General features: G+C 45.1%; 1 protein-coding gene across 18 annotated transcripts in view; it reads right to left on the reverse strand.

Moving 5' to 3' along the window:
• The window catches only part of kalrna (kalirin RhoGEF kinase a), a 295,388-nt gene that overhangs the window by 212,037 nt on the left and 66,575 nt on the right, over window positions 1-16,776 (reverse strand). For all 18 annotated transcript variants that reach the window (XR_013304510.1, XR_013304507.1, XR_013304509.1 and 15 more), the window contains 2 exons: window positions 13,772-13,903; window positions 12,602-12,700 (listed from right to left, as the gene is read on the reverse strand). Coding sequence is in view for 9 of the 18 variants with exons in the window: in XM_077616400.1 (XP_077472526.1) it covers window positions 12,602-12,700; window positions 13,772-13,903 (231 nt within the window). In the remaining 9 variants the exon portion in view is untranslated. The remainder of the gene's footprint in view (window positions 1-12,601; window positions 12,701-13,771; window positions 13,904-16,776) is intronic.

The raw sequence follows: 16,776 nt of genomic DNA on the forward strand, positions 1-16,776 counted from the left end.
AGAGCTATGGCCTCCTCCACACCCTCCTCTTCCAGTTTTTTTTGAACAAGTGCTACCAGTCCATTCTTCCTCCCTGTCATTGATGGGGCTCCATCGGTTGTTATTCCAACAAAGCTCTTCCATGGCAAACCGGCATTCTCAATGGCATCACACAGCTGGTGAAATATTTCCTTAGCGGTGGTCTGGCCATGCATTGGAATTACTGTGAGCAACTCCTCCATTACTTCAAAATTGTCATCAACACTACGGACATATATATTGCGAGCTGGGCAGTGTCTGTGATGTCTGTGGTCTCATCAAGAGCCACTGAATATACACTGAAACATTGTGCTTTCTCACACATTTGATCATAAATGTCACTTGACAGGTGAGAAATGCGCTCTGCCACAGTGTTGGCAGAAAGGCTGGTGTGGTTGAACTGACTTTCCTTTTCTGGACAGACAATATGTGCAACCTGTAATATGCACTTTTTGATGAATTCACCTTCTGTGAATGGCTTTCCTGCTTTAGCAATCAACTCACAAATGGCGTAGCTAGCTTCGACTGCTGCATTACTGTCTTTGGTAGCCTTCTTGAAGAAATCCTGTTGCCTCAGAAGACGTGTTGTAAGACTGGCAACCTGGTTGGCTCTCTCATCTCCTTGGTATTTTTCGTACTCCTCAGCATGTCTCGTAGTATAATGACGTTTCAAATTGTATTCCTTGTGCAACGCAACTTTTTCAGTGCAAATGAGACACGTCGAGGTGCCCCTGTGTTCAACAAAGAAATATTGCACTCCCCACTTTTCTTGAAACTGTCTGTGCTCATCACTGACCTTTCTCTTCACGGCAGGCTTTGAAAGAGACATCTCTGGGGCTCTGTAATATGTGTTTCCACTTGGAATGAGTCTCGGGTTGAACTTAACTTTCAGTCGCGCGGGTCTGTGGCGCATGCACACTTTCGCTCTCCGATCGTATTGGATTACGGCAGTTCTCCAAATTTCTCAAGTGTCATGTTAACACACTTACTGTTAAGTTTAAGTTTCACTCGCGGAGATGGCTACTGACACTGACACAGGTTGGATCACGGATCATAGCGCCTCATTCAGTTCTATGCTGAGAGCAGCGGAGGAGTGTGCGCGCCGAGCGGAGTGATCGGCTTCATGTATTCTCCTCCGCCCAGCTGATTGGAGGAATGAATGAGTGAGTGAGCGAGGCACTGGACAGCCTGGCCGATGTCCCGCCCTCCAGAGCCGTATACCTCACCGTGATTGGTCCATTCAGCTCCGAACACAACAAGTGTCATTCATATCAATCTTGCGGGCCACACGAACATTAATCTTTCATTTTACGACGGGGGCCGCAAATTATCGTCCCGAGGGCCGCAATTGGCCCGCGGGCCGCGAGTTTGAGACCCCTGCCGTAGATGCATTCTGCTGGAGACAGCTTACGGGGGAAATTCGCAGGGGTGCAACTTCCCATCCGCCTGTTTGCGCTGGGAGAGGACAGCGCCGACCCCCACCTCCGAGGCGTCGACCTCCACCTGTAACTGCAATTCAGGATCTGGGTGGGCGAGGATGGGAGCAACGGTAAAACGGGACTTCAGGTCACTGAACACCACCTCCGCTGCATCTAACCAACGGAACGGGAGTTTGGTGGATGTGAGTGCTGTGAGGGGGGCGGCGACGCGGCTATAGTTCCTAATGAAACGCCTATAGAAGTTTGCAAACCCCAAAAAGTGTTGCAACTCCTTTCCCCCCTTGGGCCTGGGCCACTGAGTTACGGCCTCCACCTTTGTGGCATCCATCTGCATCTCCCCGTCGGCCACCACGTACCCCAGAAAGGTGGTCTCCGAGACATGGAATTCACATTTCTCAGCCTTGACGTATAGGTGGTTCTACAGGAGACGTTGCAACACCTGGCGCACGTGCTGCTCGTGCTCCTGAAGGCTGCATGAAAAAATCAAGATATCGTCCAGATAGACGAATAAAAACTGATTAAGCATATCTCGGAGGACGTCATTGATCAGTGACTGGAACGCTGCTGGGGTATTGCAGAGTCCGAAAGGCATCACCAGGTATTCAAAGTGGCACTGGGGGGTGGAGAAGGCCGTCTTCCATTCGTCCCCCTCCCGAATCCGGACAAGATGGTAAGCATTGCGGAGGTCTAACTTAGTAAAAATGCAGGAACCGTGCAGCGGTGCAAAGGCCGAATCGATGAGCGGCAAAGGGTAGCTGTCCTTGACCGTGATCTCGTTCTGGCCTCGGTAGTCGACACAGGGGCGCAGCGAACCGTCCTTCTTGTCGACCAAAAAAAACCCGCCCCGACAGGAGGAGAATGGGCAAATCTGTCCAGTTGCTAGCGCTTCGGAGATGTAGTTCTCCAGTGCCTCCCGCTCCGGCCTGGAGATGTTGTAGATCCGGCGCCTAGGAAGAGAAGCGCCTGGCAATATGTTAAAGGCACAGTCATACGGATGATGCGGGGGAAGTGCCAAAGCCTGGTCCTTGCTAAAAACCTGTGAAAGGTCCCGATAGCACTCAGGCACTGCTGATAGGTCAGGGGGGTTTTGCCTCGGACTTTGTGGCTAAGTGGGCTGACTGGAGACACTTGGTGTGGCAGGCTGGGCTCCAGGCTACCACCTTGGGTCCGCCCCAGTCGATCACCGGATTGTGCCGTCTCAACCAAGGAAGGCCCAGAACAATAGTCACCTCCGGGCAGTCCAAAACATAGAAGCACGCTATCTCCTGGTGGTTCCCGGATAGGCGGAGTAGAACAGGGTCCGTCCGTCACTCCACTCTGGCTAAGGTACGCCCGTCCAGTGCCGTTATTTTCAGGGGTTTATCTATAGCCCGAGTCCCGATGCCAAGCTTAGAGACCACGGAACGATCGGTAAAACTTTTGGCCGCTCCGCAGTCGATCAGAGCGGTGGTGCTGTGAGTTCTTCCCCCCAGGAAAGAGATGCTGACAGCAAAAAACGACGGGAGGATTACCCAATAGCCAGGCTCACCATGACCTCCCTTCCTATTGGTGAGCCCCTTGCTTTTACCGGGCGGAGAGGGCATGTTCTTGAGGGATGGCCCTCCTCGCCGCAGTAAAAGCATAGAGACAACTGGCGGCGTCGTGAGCGTTCCTCCTCTGACAGCCCAGCGCGACCTATTTACATAGGCCCTGGCGTCATCAAGGGAGGGGGAGGCGCAGCCGCCGGGGGGGAAACCGGAAGACGGCGCCCACGTGCGAGCCACCTCTCCGCTGCCTTAGGCGTCCCTGTAGTCGGCCATCAATCCTGATGGCCAATTCCACAAGCGCGTCAAGGGACTCGGGCTCGTCACGGCATGCCAGTTCATCCTGCATCACCTCATTCAGCACCCCCAGAAATGCGTCTTGGAGGGCGCTGTTATTGAAGTCGCTTTCGGCGGCTAGAATGCGGAACTCCACTGAATATTTGGCGACGCTCAGGTCGCCTTGTCTCAGAGAACTTAAGCGCCCAGCTGCCTCCCGGCCGCGCACCGAGTGGTCGAAGACCTTTCGCATCTCCGCGGTGAATTCGGTGTAGAAGGCGCATATGTTGGAACCCTGCTCCCATTCGGCGCTCGCCCAGGCCAGGGCCTTATCTCGAAGACAGACGATAAGGTAAGCGATCTTGCCTCGGTCTGTGCTGTAGGTAAGGCATTGTTGTTCAAATACCAAACGGCACTGAACAAGGAACTGCTGACATGCGCGAGGTTCCCACTGTAGGGGGCACGCGGCGGGACCATAGGTTCGCGGCGCGCCGATAGTGGTGTAACCTCTTGCGCGGCTGGGGTTGGCTGTGCACTCCGTGAGTGAGGCAAGGGTGTGAGTTGTGCCTGTATGGACTCGAAGGTTTGAGTTATTTTCGATACCACAGTCAAAAGGAAGCGGATTGCTTGGCTGTGCTGGTCCGTGAGTGGCGCAGGTTGGTCGGTGGGGGCTTGGTCTGAGCCCGCGGGGTCCATGTTGGCTGGATCGTGCTGTTACGATCGGGGATGGAGGACCCCAAAGCAGGCAAGGGCTGCAAATCTGGTTTTCCAATCCTTTATTTAGAATCGTCCACGCGAAGGGCAAGGAACAAGAGGGGATAGCGTAGACGAGTCGTTGGTCGTAGAAGGATGGTCGGTCGCCGTGAAGTCCGTCGGGAAGTCCGGAGTGGGGTGTACGAGGGCGAAGGCGAAGTCGTAGTCCATGGTCCGTGGTCGTGGGGCTGAGCGTGGTCGGGATCCTGGGCGCAAACAAGAGGTCGTAGATCAAACAAGGCAGGCAATGAGGAGAGGGTACCTAACAGTAGAACTGATGAGACGATCCAGCGGTGTGGTCATGTTCTTGGTGGCCTTAAATACTCCTCACTGGCTAATGACTCCCACCTGGAAGCGCTTGAGTCATCAGGGGCTGGGCCAGTGATTGGATGGCAGGCAAACCCCGCCACCAGTCTGGCCCTGGGCCTGACATAACCCAGCTGTCTTTGGGCGAAAGGCAGACTACACCCTAGACTGGTCGCCAGTCAGTCCTAGGGCACACAGAGAGACAAACGACCATCCACACTCCCAATCATACCGCCACCAGCGGGAATTGAGCCAGCGCCTGCCCGCACCAAAGTCAGGCGAGTGAACCTCTACACCCGAGGCAGCGTGTGTAGACATTTATTTATGTATTTTTTCAAATTGATATCAAAGCTTAGTGTTTTGCACAAGAGCGTTTGAATATGCATTAGTCTACTGGTTGCCTGTGAAAATAAGGACAAAACATACTAATATTCTTATGATAATACTTTCTTATGATCATTTTTGACATGCAAAAACCGTGGCCGGATGATTCGCTGAAAGACGTTTCGCCGACGGACGTTTGACAGACGGACAGGTCACCGAATGGACGTTCCACCGAACGGTCAATCGGCCGAACGGCCGCTCGGCCTTACGGGCGAGCGGAGGTTTCGGCGGCGCGCTCGCCCCGCCCCCGGATCGTGTGTGTACAACTTTTTCAACCTCGGCCCGCGGGCCATATACGGCCGTTACAGATAAAATTCATTTAGGAATAACAAGGGCATGTACTGCCTGCCCCCCGCAATAACAAGGGCATTGACTGCCCCCGCTGGGCATATTTCTAAATACAAGTACACGGCATATAATGACAGCAATCATGTTAAATCAATCTATAAAAAAGCATTTAATGATCAAATACAAATACTGGAGCTCTTTGGACATTAGAACCGAGCCCAGGGAAGTGAATTCCTCGGTAAAATGTCGCGATAATGTCGCGATAAGGCAAAAAAACGTCTATACGACCATTCGCCAAACGGGTCAAAATGCTCTCAAATTCGGTCAAATCCAGCCGAAAACAGCGTTTAATGATTAAATACAAATACTAGTAATTGTATATACAATACTAGTATTGTATTTTATTTAAAAGAAGACAAAGGAAATTCACATATTCTTCGTCGTTTTCCTTTTTTTTGCTTGGTATTCCCATAGGTATCGTGTATACAGACTAGATATCCGATGCGCGTTGTGAGGCAACGGAGCTAGACGTCGTCGCTTGTCGGCCATTTTAAGAACAGGGCCATTCGCCAAACGGCTCAAAATCCTCTCAAATTCGGTCAAATCCAGCCGAAAACAGCGTTTAATGATTAAATACAAATACTAGTAATTGTATATACAATACTAGTATTTGTATTTAATCATTAAACGCATTTTGAGCCGTTTGGCGAATGGTCGTATTTACACGTTTTTTTGCCTTATCGCGACATTTTACCGAGGAATTCACTTCCCTGGGCTCGGTTCTAATGTCCAAAGAGCTCCAGTATTTGTATTTGATCATTAAATGCTGTTTTATGGATGGATTTAACATGATTGCTGTCATTATATGCTGTGTCCTTGTATTTAGAAATATGCCCAGCGGGGGGCAGTACATGCCCTTGTTATTGAATGAATGTTATCTGTAACGGCCGTATATGGCCCGCGGGCCGAGGTTGAAAAACTTGTACACACACGATCCGGGGGCGGGGCGAGTGCGCCGGCGAAACCTCCGCTCGGCCGATTGACCGTTCGGTGGAACGTCCATTCGGCGACCTGTCCGTCTGTCAAACGTCCGTCGGCGAAACGTCTTTCAGCGAATCATCCGAGCACCGCAAAAACAATGGGTAGAAACAAAAATTCAGGAAGGTGAATTTTCATCAATGTGTTCCAAAAGCAGCACATTTTACCACTATAGATAAACATTTTTTTTAAAACAAACTGTAAAATATTTTAATGCATTTCTGTTAAATCAGTGGAGAAATATATAATTATAAATTAGAAGTTCTAAACAAAATACATAGTGATATGTACATTTCTACACGGATGTCTTAAAGTTCCCCAAAATATTGGTGTCATTTTACACGGGGAACAGAAGGGAAGATAAATGTAGTTGAACTTGAAAATAAGTATTTTGAATACAGGTAGCACATTCAGGTCTCAAACAGGACAGACGTAATTGGTTAACACCTCATGTCTGCTTATGAAAAAATGTGTCATTTCTGTCTAGAGTATGCAATTCAGATGTACAGAGGATGCAATTCTAGAGACTACTCCAAGTGTATTTTCATATACTCCAAATTTTAATGAATTCTTTGAAAATAATAAGGACTCTGATCAATATTCAGTTCAAAATTGGTGGCCATCCACGATCAGAATCTTTGAACTTGGCTGACGTATTATCCCAGCTAAGGTTCTGGATTCTACAGGCAGCAGGTCAGAAAGTACTGATACTATGCTCCACAGACAACCGAAAAGGAAACTCATAGTTCTTTGTTTTAGATCAGGGGTCTCGAACTCAATTTACCTGGGGGCCGCTAGAGGCCGAGTCTGGGTGAGACTGGGCCGCATCAGGATTTCCACAAGAAAAGCACTGATAAAACTTTCCAACGTTATCAAATATCTTTATTTTTTAACAAAAAATAATGAATTAAATAAATTAACTTAAAGATGAATAAAAAATAAATCAATCAGTAATATAAAACCAAATAATACTAATGAGCATACAGTAGATATACACTGGCTGGCTAAGTAGAGAAAATGAATTATTTTTATTCCATTTCAAATGTCTGTATTAACAGCTCTTTAACCTTTAACTTTCTGAACTTGAATGGAACATTGAACATGAAATATTCTGAACACGGCTTCTTTTGCCTACTCCTTGCTGCTAGAGACCTGGCAGCGCTTCTTCTCACATAGTCACATTTGGCTTGAGGGAGGAAGCAGTGGAGACCCTCAGTAGAGCTTGAAGATGCTCATCAGTAAGTCTGGACCTGTACTTGGACTTATTGAAGTTCAAGGTGGAGAAGAGCTTCTCACACAAGTATGTGCTCCCAAAAAGGCACATGGTCCGCTTGAACCTTCGGGAAAGTTCAGGGAAGCTGGGGGTCAACTCTCTCAAAAATTGCCCAAGCTTGTCTGCTTCTCCACTCACCTCCCTGAACTTGGCTTTGAGTGCAGAGTTGCACTGCAGGTCAATGAGCTCCATTTGAAGCTCAGGAGGGGCATCTTGCACATCAAAGGAGAAGGGGTCCGCAAAAATTTGAAATGTCGCTTTGTGTGTCTTGAAGTCTGCAAATCTGTGATCAAATTCCTCCTGTAGCTTCGAAATGGCCTCAACATACTTCTCACCACTGAATGGTGTGCCTGCATCCACGAGAGCCTTGCATGCTGGGAAATGGCAAAGGTTTGTCTGAGAGAGCTGGGCTTTCCATAACACAAGTTTAGTGCAGAATGCTCTCACGTTGTCATAGGCAGCACTGACAAGTTGCCCCTGGCCTTGTAGCTTCTTGTTCAGTACATTAAGCTCATGTGTGATATCAACAAGAAAAGCCAAGTCCATGAGCCATTTGGGATCACTTAGCACAGGATCAATCAACTCACAAACGGCGTAGCTAGCTTTGACTGCTGCATTACTGTCTTTGGTAGCCTTCTTGAAGAGATCCTGTTGCCTCAGAAGACGTGTTTTAAGACTGGCAACCTGGTTGGCTCTCTCATCTCCCTGGTATTTTTCGTACTCCTCAGCATGTCTCATAGTACAATTACGTTTCAAATTGTATTCCTTGTGCACCGCAACTTTTTCAGTGTAAATGAGACACGTCGGGGTGCCCCTGTGTTCAACAAAGAAATATTGCACTCCCCACTTTTCTTGAAACTGTCTGTGCTCATCACCGACCTTTCTCTTCACGGCAGGCTTTGAAAGAGACATCTCTGGGGCTCTGTAATATGTTTTTCCACTTGGAATGAGTCTCGGGTTGATCTTTCACATTCAGTCGCGCGGGTTTGTGGCGCATGTGCACTTTCGCTCTCCGTTTCAATCGCGGAGATGGCTACAGACACTGACACAGGCTGGATCACGGATCATAGCGCCTCATTCAGTTCTATGCTGAGAGCAGTGGAGGAGTGTGCGCGCCGAGCGGAGTGATCGGCCTCACGGCTTCTCCTCCGCCCAGCTGATTGGAGGAATGAATGAGTGAGTGAGCGAGGCACTGGACAGCCCGGCCGATGTCCCGCCCTCCAGAGCCGTATACCTCACCGTGATTGGTTCATTCAGCTCCGAACCAAAGTTCCCTCTAATTTTTTGTTGGTCTGAGCAGAAAGACAACCTCCCTGAGCGCACTGAGTACCAGTGTGAGCGACATCATCGGTACTCGGATGATTCGCTTAAAGACGTTTCGCCGACGGACGTTTGACAGACGGGCAGGTCGCCGAATGGACGTTCCACCGAACGTTCATTCGGCCGAACGGAGGTTTCGCCGAAACGGGATTCGAACGCTCGCCCCGCCGGATCGTGTGTGTACAAGTTTTTCAACCTCGGCCCGCGGGCCATATACGGCCCGTTAGGATTTTTAATCCGGCCCGCCGCCGGTGTTTTCCAAATTATAGTAAAAATCAATGTTCGTCTACCATCAATGGCAGTCCGGGAATAAGCACTCTTGGGCAGGCAGATGTAGCAGAACCGAGCCGTAAAATGACAGCAATCGGGTCAAATCCATCCTAAAACAGCATTTAATGATTAAATACAAATACTGGATGATATCGCGATGGAGGCAAAAAAACGTCTATAGACGTCCATTCGCCAAACGGCTCAAAATGCTCTCAAATTCGGTCAAATCCAGCTGAAAACAGCGTTTAATGATTAAATACAAATACTAGTATTTGTATTTAATCATTAAACTAACAAATACTAGTACGAGTCCGTCTGTGAAACGTCCGTCGGCGAAACGTCTTTAGGCGAATCATCCGGTCACGACATCATCATTGCTCGCTATCGGCACACCAGTATCACACCTGCCACAAGCAGGTGCATGTCCATGTTCCCTCTAATTTTTCATGTAAAACAAGAAAAACATGAGTGGACAGAGCTACTGCCACTGGCTGCCACTTAAACGGCGCCATCATGGGGAAAGGGGTAAAAAAAAAAAAAAAAAAAAAAAAAAAAATCTATATTTCATATTAAGACGGGGGCCGCAAATTATCGTCCCGCGGGCCGCAGTTGGCCCGCGGGCCGCAAGTTTGAGACCCCTGTTTTAGATGCTTAATACTATCATAAGCATTTTATCAAAGTGGTACAATCTGGCACTTATAGAGTAATCGACAAAAACCTAAAAAATGTGGTATTTCTAACTACGGATGGAAGAATCTGATCACCATATTTACTCGCATATAAGCCACTTTTGTCGGACAAAAAAATGATGAGTGAATCGAGGGTACAGCTTATAGGCGCATAAAAACATAACATGCATGAAACTGCAAGTTGACGGCGCCGTGACGTCATGACGCAAGCGAATGCAGTCATTTATTTCTCAAAATAGAGAAAAGATAAACAGATAAAACATTAAAAATATATATTTTTGACGTCTATAAATGAAATTCAAGAAAAAAGCGTACGTATCTTGCATAAAATGTGAAAAAACTCATGTTCCTGTCACTGCTTGCTCGGGGCACAGCCATCATACCTAGGGCGTTCCCGTCTAAACCTATTTTACGTGCTCTGACTGGCCAGACGCGAGTACCCTTGATTTTTAAATAAAACAAAATTCCACTTGATTTTTTTTCGTTTTATTTGTTGTTCGAAAGTGACAACTATTGGAGTAATATGAACCATCGAAAGAATTGAGATATTTTGACATTAGAAGCAATATGGCTGCCACAACATCTTAAACTTCTGGTAAGAAAATTGTAATTTCTGTAATTAGAAAGCATCAGGTTTTCATCACGATAGACTTATTTTTTCAAATTGAATAATTTGATATTTTGCATTTACAAAGAGAGGCATATTAACCGTGACCGGACATTTCGTCGACGGGCACTTCGTCGACGGGCACTTCGTCGCCGGACGCTTCGTCGACCGGACACTTCGTCGACGGACAATTCATCGCCGGACACTTCGTCGCCAGACAGTTTGCCTAACCTTAACCACTAACCTTAACCACTATTAAAGAAGACAAAGGAAATTCAAATATTCTTTATTAAAGAAAATAAAACAGCAAAAACTCGCTCGACAACACAAACATTAACATTTGGGCATGTGCTTACTAAATGTGCTCCTCTCTAAACACACTACGCACAAAACAGTTCCTACGTTAAATGGTTCCTACGTTGAGCGCTGCATTTTTAAAATAAAAGGCAATAAATAAAATTATTATATTAAAAAAAAATATTAAAAAGAAGACAAAGGAAATTCACATTCTTCGTCGTCTTCCTTCTTTTTTTTCCTGGTATTCCCATAGGTATCGTGTATACAGACTAGATTTTTGATGCGCGTTGTGAGGCAACGGAGCTAGACGTCGTCGCTTGTCGGCCATTTTAAGGACAGGCCCATTCGCTCCTATTAATAGAGTCAATGGAATTTGTTCTTTGAAAGGACAATAGATCAGTGTTCCCTCTAAGCTGCGCGCGTGCGCAATTGCGCACTACTCTCGTCTTCTCTGCGCAGCAGCAATCATATGGCGCGCAGTAAAAAAAAAAAAATCAGATTTTTTTTTTTTTTTTACCCATGATGGCGCCGTTTAAGCGGCAGCCAGTGGCAGTAGCTCTGTCCACTTATGTTTTTCGTGTTTTACAGCATGTTTTACATGAAAAATTAGAGGGAACATTGACATGCACCTGCTTGTGGCAGGTGTGATACTGGTGTGCCCATAGCGAGCAATGATGATGTCGTGACCGGATGATTCGCCTAAAGACGTTTCGCCGACGGACGTTTGACAGACGGACAGGTCGCCGAATGGACGTTCCGCCGAACGTTCATTCGGCGACCTGCCCGTCTGTCAAACGTCCGTCGGCGAAACGTCTTTAGGCGAATCATCCGAGTACCGATGATGTCGCTCACACTGGTACTCGGTGCGCTCAGGGAGGTTGACTTTCTGCTCAGACCAACGAAAAATTAGAGGGAACATTGCAATAGATTGCTTGATTTAAAATCAAACGTATGCGTCTATATCAAAGTCAGAGATGCAGTATTTTTGGCATACTTCATAACAAATATCAGCATCCAGTCAGAATCATAGCCACATCAATTCGCGATTAAAAACCAAACAGTTAATAGTAATTTAGTGGAGTCACTCAGTGCCACCCGAGGAACCGTTTCGTGCGTAGTGTGTTTAGAGACGAGCACATTTCGTACTTGCACACGCCCAAATGTTAATGTGTTTGTGTTGTCGAGCGAGTTTTTGCTGTTTTATTTTCATAATAAAGAATATGTGAATTTCCTTTGTCTTCTTTTTAATAAAATTCTTAATAAAATAATTTTATTTATTGCCTTTTATTTTAAAAATGGAGCGCTCAACGTAGGAACCGTTTAATGTGGGAACCGTTTCGTGCGTAGTTTGTTTATAGATGAGCACATTTAGTACGCACACGGCCAAATGTTAATGTGTTTGTGTTGTCGAGCGAGTTTTTGCTGTTTTATTTTCTTTAATAAAGAATACGTGAATTTCCTTTGTCTTCTTTTTAATAAAAAATTTAATAAAATAATTTTATCTATTGTCTTTTATTTTAAAAATGGAGCGCTCAACGTAGGAACCGTTTAATGTAGGAACCGTTTCATGCGTAGTGTGTTTGGAGACGAGCACTTTAGTAAGCACACGCCCAAATGTGAATGTATTTGTGTTGTCGAGCGAGTTTTTGCTGTTTTATTTTCTTTAATAAAGAATATGTGAATTTCCTTTGTCTTCTTTAATAGTGGTTAATGTTAGGCGAACTGTCTGGCGACGAAGTGTCCGGTCGACGAACTGTCCGGCGACGAAGCGTCCGGGGACAAAGCGTCCGGCGACGAAGTGTCCGTCGACGAAATGTCCAGGTACCATATTAACTTCCTTTTGATATTGAACCTAATAATGTGCTTTTGATTCATACAGTATCTCAGAAATACCACTTGTGATACTTTTTCTTAAGATTTTCCCTTCAAAGTAACAGATTTGTACTCGCTATTAAAACCTTACATGCGAGAAATTGTAAAATTCAAAAATTTCAAGGCAATTTTCAGGGTGCGGATTATACGCGCGGGGGGCTTATATGCGAGTAAAAACAGTAGCTAACTCCGTGATCGAGACTGATTAGCTGGTAAGGTGTCCATGCATGCTTTGAAACACCACTAACCGCATTGGAGTAGTTGGCAGTGGCGGTCAGAGACTCTGAGTTGCCAGGACTAAGAGGTCTTTGCAGCACATCCAAAAGAGCTTTCCCATCCTGGCTTACCTGGGCACACACAATAAAGAATGACGTGAAGTTAGATGATAAAGAATGGCAGAAAAAAGTTACTCAAGGCCAGTATTTTCCAAGCTTTATTAAACAAAGGGGTACCTTAATGTCACTAGTATATATAATAAATTAATTATGACCCAATTTACTTAACTTTTACTATTTCTGGTTAAGCAATTAAGAGTTTTATTGTTTCTAAAGTTTCTAAATTAAGCAGAATGGAAAAGTTTCATATTTATAATGTTGATTTGGCAATTTTCAATTTATTCACAACTTAACCCACCAAGTTTGGAATCTGTGCATTCTTAATTAGTCATAACGCTATCATCCTATTATAGGAATTGCAAACAGTTTAATTTGACCCTCAGCCATTGTTAGTTGTGTTTGTAGCCCCTGAGCCACTGCCTTCTCTTTTGTTCATCACGTTTTTTAAATTGAATATTTATTGTTATTTTACATGTCTGTATCTGAGACATTCATTTGAAATATTATACATCTCACTAGCATGATGTGGGATCAATGAGTGCTAATTGGACATGCAGCCTTTATGTAAACACGCACTACGTGTCTTATTTTCACAAACCAATCTCTGGTTTATTTTGCATGCCAAAACCGTGGGGGAGTGGTACGTATGAATCACAGATGACATAGTAATGATATAGTAACTCAGTAATTCTTATTATCATAATATTTACAGTCATCGGCTCCGCTCGGATCAACACATTCAAGTAAATTGTCCAAGTCAAAGATTTATTAATTTTGATCACACAACAACACAGTGCAAACTTTGTTTGAGATGGGTTTTTATTTAGCGCTTGAGCAGGCGTGTTCCATTTATAAAATCTTCAGTCAACCAACCATGGATTTGGGGGAAAATATACTTTTACTTTTAAAATCTTATATTAAAAAGTTTATTTTATTTACTTTTGCCTGAATGGATTCTTCAAAAGTATGAAAATCAAGTATGTAATCTCCACATAGAAAGGCTTGTGTATGGAGTCGAATCTACTTAATCTAATCTATATAGGTTATAAAAAAAGGTTTCAGGTTTGGTTCTACAGCATTTACCTCGGAGTAGGCTTGTGTGACCTGCTCGTAGAGGCTCTGGTGGTGGTGAATGGCCAGCTCCAACTCCTGCACCTCAGTTGAGAGACCTCCCTCACTGCAGACCTTGCACCAAGGCTCCACCTCTGACAAGAACTGCTCAAGGATAAAGGTAATGAATAGTAAATCAACAGGGTTATGAGAATAACAACAGGAAATAGGACTCGTGTCATCAGGACTACGACTCAGGTCAACTCGAATTGCAAATGTGATGACTTGTAACTCGACAAAAACAAATTCAGACTTGACTGAGGCTCTGAGGGTCCAAAACCCAAAGCTCAAATAAACTTGGAAGGCAATGACTCGAGACCTGACAAAACTTATGACTATGTGATGCATAGTTGTTCCCACCTGCTGCCGTGGCTCCGTGAGGACCAACATTGCAAACACATTGGTCTCAAGAGAGAGTTCTGCTATTCATAGATTTAAACTTACATTCGATGCAAAACACAGAAAGATCAAATGCAAGACATGCAACACCAAGATTATTAACCAAAAAGGTCTCATCTCATCTCATTTTCTAAACCGCTTTATCCTCGTTAGGGTCGTGGGGGTGCTGGAGCCCATCCGAGCTGACTCCGGGCCAGAGGCAGGGGCCCCCCAGAATCGGTGGCCAGCCGATCGCAGGGCATAAAGAGACGTACAACCATGCACACTCACACCCATACCTAGGGGCAATTTAGAGTGTCCAATCAGCCTAACATGCATGGGTTTTTTTGTAATGTGGGAGGAAACCGGAGTACCCGGAGGAAACCCACGCAGCGGGGAGAACATGCGAACTCCACACCGGTGGACGTGACCTTGATTTGAACCCAGGACCCCAGAGCTGTGAGGCCGACGCATTAACCACCCGCCCCACCGGGCCGCCCTAACAAAAAAGGTACCACATTGAACTTTGTATGGTGCTTGATGCAGTTAGTTAAACCTCCACGTTTCCGATGTACACCATGGTACAGACGCTCCCCTACTTACGAACATTCAACTTACGAACAACGGTACATACGAACATGTCTGCAAATTGCGTTTAAGTCGAAAAATGTTCGTAAGTCCAATTTTGTATTTTTTTCCCCGAGTAGTGCTTCTTTCTGCCGCTAATACGCCTGGCACTGTGAGGGCTCAGCTCACCCAGCATCTACCTTCTTCGTTGCAATGCGGAAGTGCATGAACGTATCTCCAGTGAGCAAAGAACCTTTTTCATTTGTATCATTAAATATCTAGTGCATCCATTATTGAATATGGTTGGTAAAAAGTGAAAGGCTTCTATTGAGGGAGTTGCAAAGAAGAGGCAAGCCATTTCATTTGAAACGAGTGGCAATAATAACGAAGCTTGATGCGCGTGAGAGTGGTGAGCGTTGCACGGGCGTACAACTTGAATCGTTCAACCGTCAGTACCATTTATAAACAGAAAGATCGAGCAGCAGGACCCAAATATTGAACGTTGCACAAAGTTTGCAAATCAATTGAATGATGCCATACAGTGCTACCGCATCATTTATGATGAAAAAAAGAAGAAAACTGTGCAATCGTCGTTAGATCGCTTCTTTTGGCCAGTTTCTAATACATAAATCTCTCTCTCTATATACAGTACTGTACATATTCTCTCCATTTTATTAAATGTTTTTTTAGTACAAACCAATGCGTGTTACTTATACAAGCCTTAAACATACAAATGCACTTATATAAACCTTCAATATACTTATATAGGCCTTAAAAATAAATTATAATACAAAATATAGCACTGAATCAACTTACAAACAAATTCAACTTATGAACAATCGCTCGGAACCTAACTCGTTCGTAAGTAGGGGAGCGTCTGTACATATAGTGTGTAGCAAGGTGACCAAAGTGACAGCAAAGGACTGACTGCCCTCTTATCTTCCTTTCCCTATTTTGTGAGTGAGTTTGAATATAGGATGTAAATACAGGGAAAGGAATGTTATTCTGTAAAACACCACAGCTTACGTGTCTATGGCTTGCCAAGTCTCATAATAAAAAGAGCAAGGTTTTTGTTTGTTGAATTAAAATCTTGTGAGGTTAGTTTTTTTTTTTAATTCAGAGAGAATGGGATTGGCTATCACAGTGGTTGGTTTTCACTCTTTCTATTTCACAAGTGTTCATACTCACGATCACATCTATGGAGAATGCATGTTTTTGGGGGGATGCAAGGAAACCAGAATACCTGGAAAAAACCCACACAAGCACAGGGATATCATGCAAATACCACACAGGAAGGCCAGCACCTGGGATTGAACCCTTACTCGCACAACTATGAGGACATGGTGTTCCATTTATTTAGGGGCTAAAATGCGACATATATAATACAATGTAAAACTTTTTTGAATATAGAATTTCAATACATTAGACAACATTTATATTTAAGAAATATTTTTAAAATAATAAAATCAGGGCAGCCCGGCGGATGAGTGGTTAGCACGTTGGCCTCAAAGTTCTGGATTTCTTAGTTTGATCCCAGGTCGGTCCTCCTGTGTGAAGTTTACATGTTCTCCCCGGTTTGCGTGAGTTTTTATACTGGTACTATGATTTCCTCCCACATTTCAAAAACATCCATTGTAGGCAGTTTGAAGTCTCTAAATTCCCCTAGGTATGAGTGTGAGCGGCAAAGGCCATCCCTCTCCTCGTGCCCTGCGATTGGCTGGTCACCGATTCAGGGTGTCTGCCGCTTCTTGCCTGAAGTCAGTCTGAAAAAGGCTCCAGCATGCCCATGACCCTTGTGAGGATAAGCGGTTAAGAAAATGAATGAATGAAATCAGAGCAGGCAACGCGGTGGAAGAGCGGTAAACACGTCCACGTCCACAGTTTCCGAGATTGAGGGTTTAATCTCAGTAGTGTTCGTGCCGTGCCTAAGTGGGTTTTCTTCAGGTACTTCGGTTTCCTGCCTCATCTCAAATGTGTACAGAAATGTCCTAATATACCCTATTATATATATATATATATATATATATATATAT

Source organism: Stigmatopora argus, chromosome 13 (assembly GCF_051989625.1).
Source record: "Stigmatopora argus isolate UIUO_Sarg chromosome 13, RoL_Sarg_1.0, whole genome shotgun sequence".
Classification (NCBI taxonomy): Eukaryota; Metazoa; Chordata; class Actinopteri; order Syngnathiformes; family Syngnathidae; genus Stigmatopora; species Stigmatopora argus.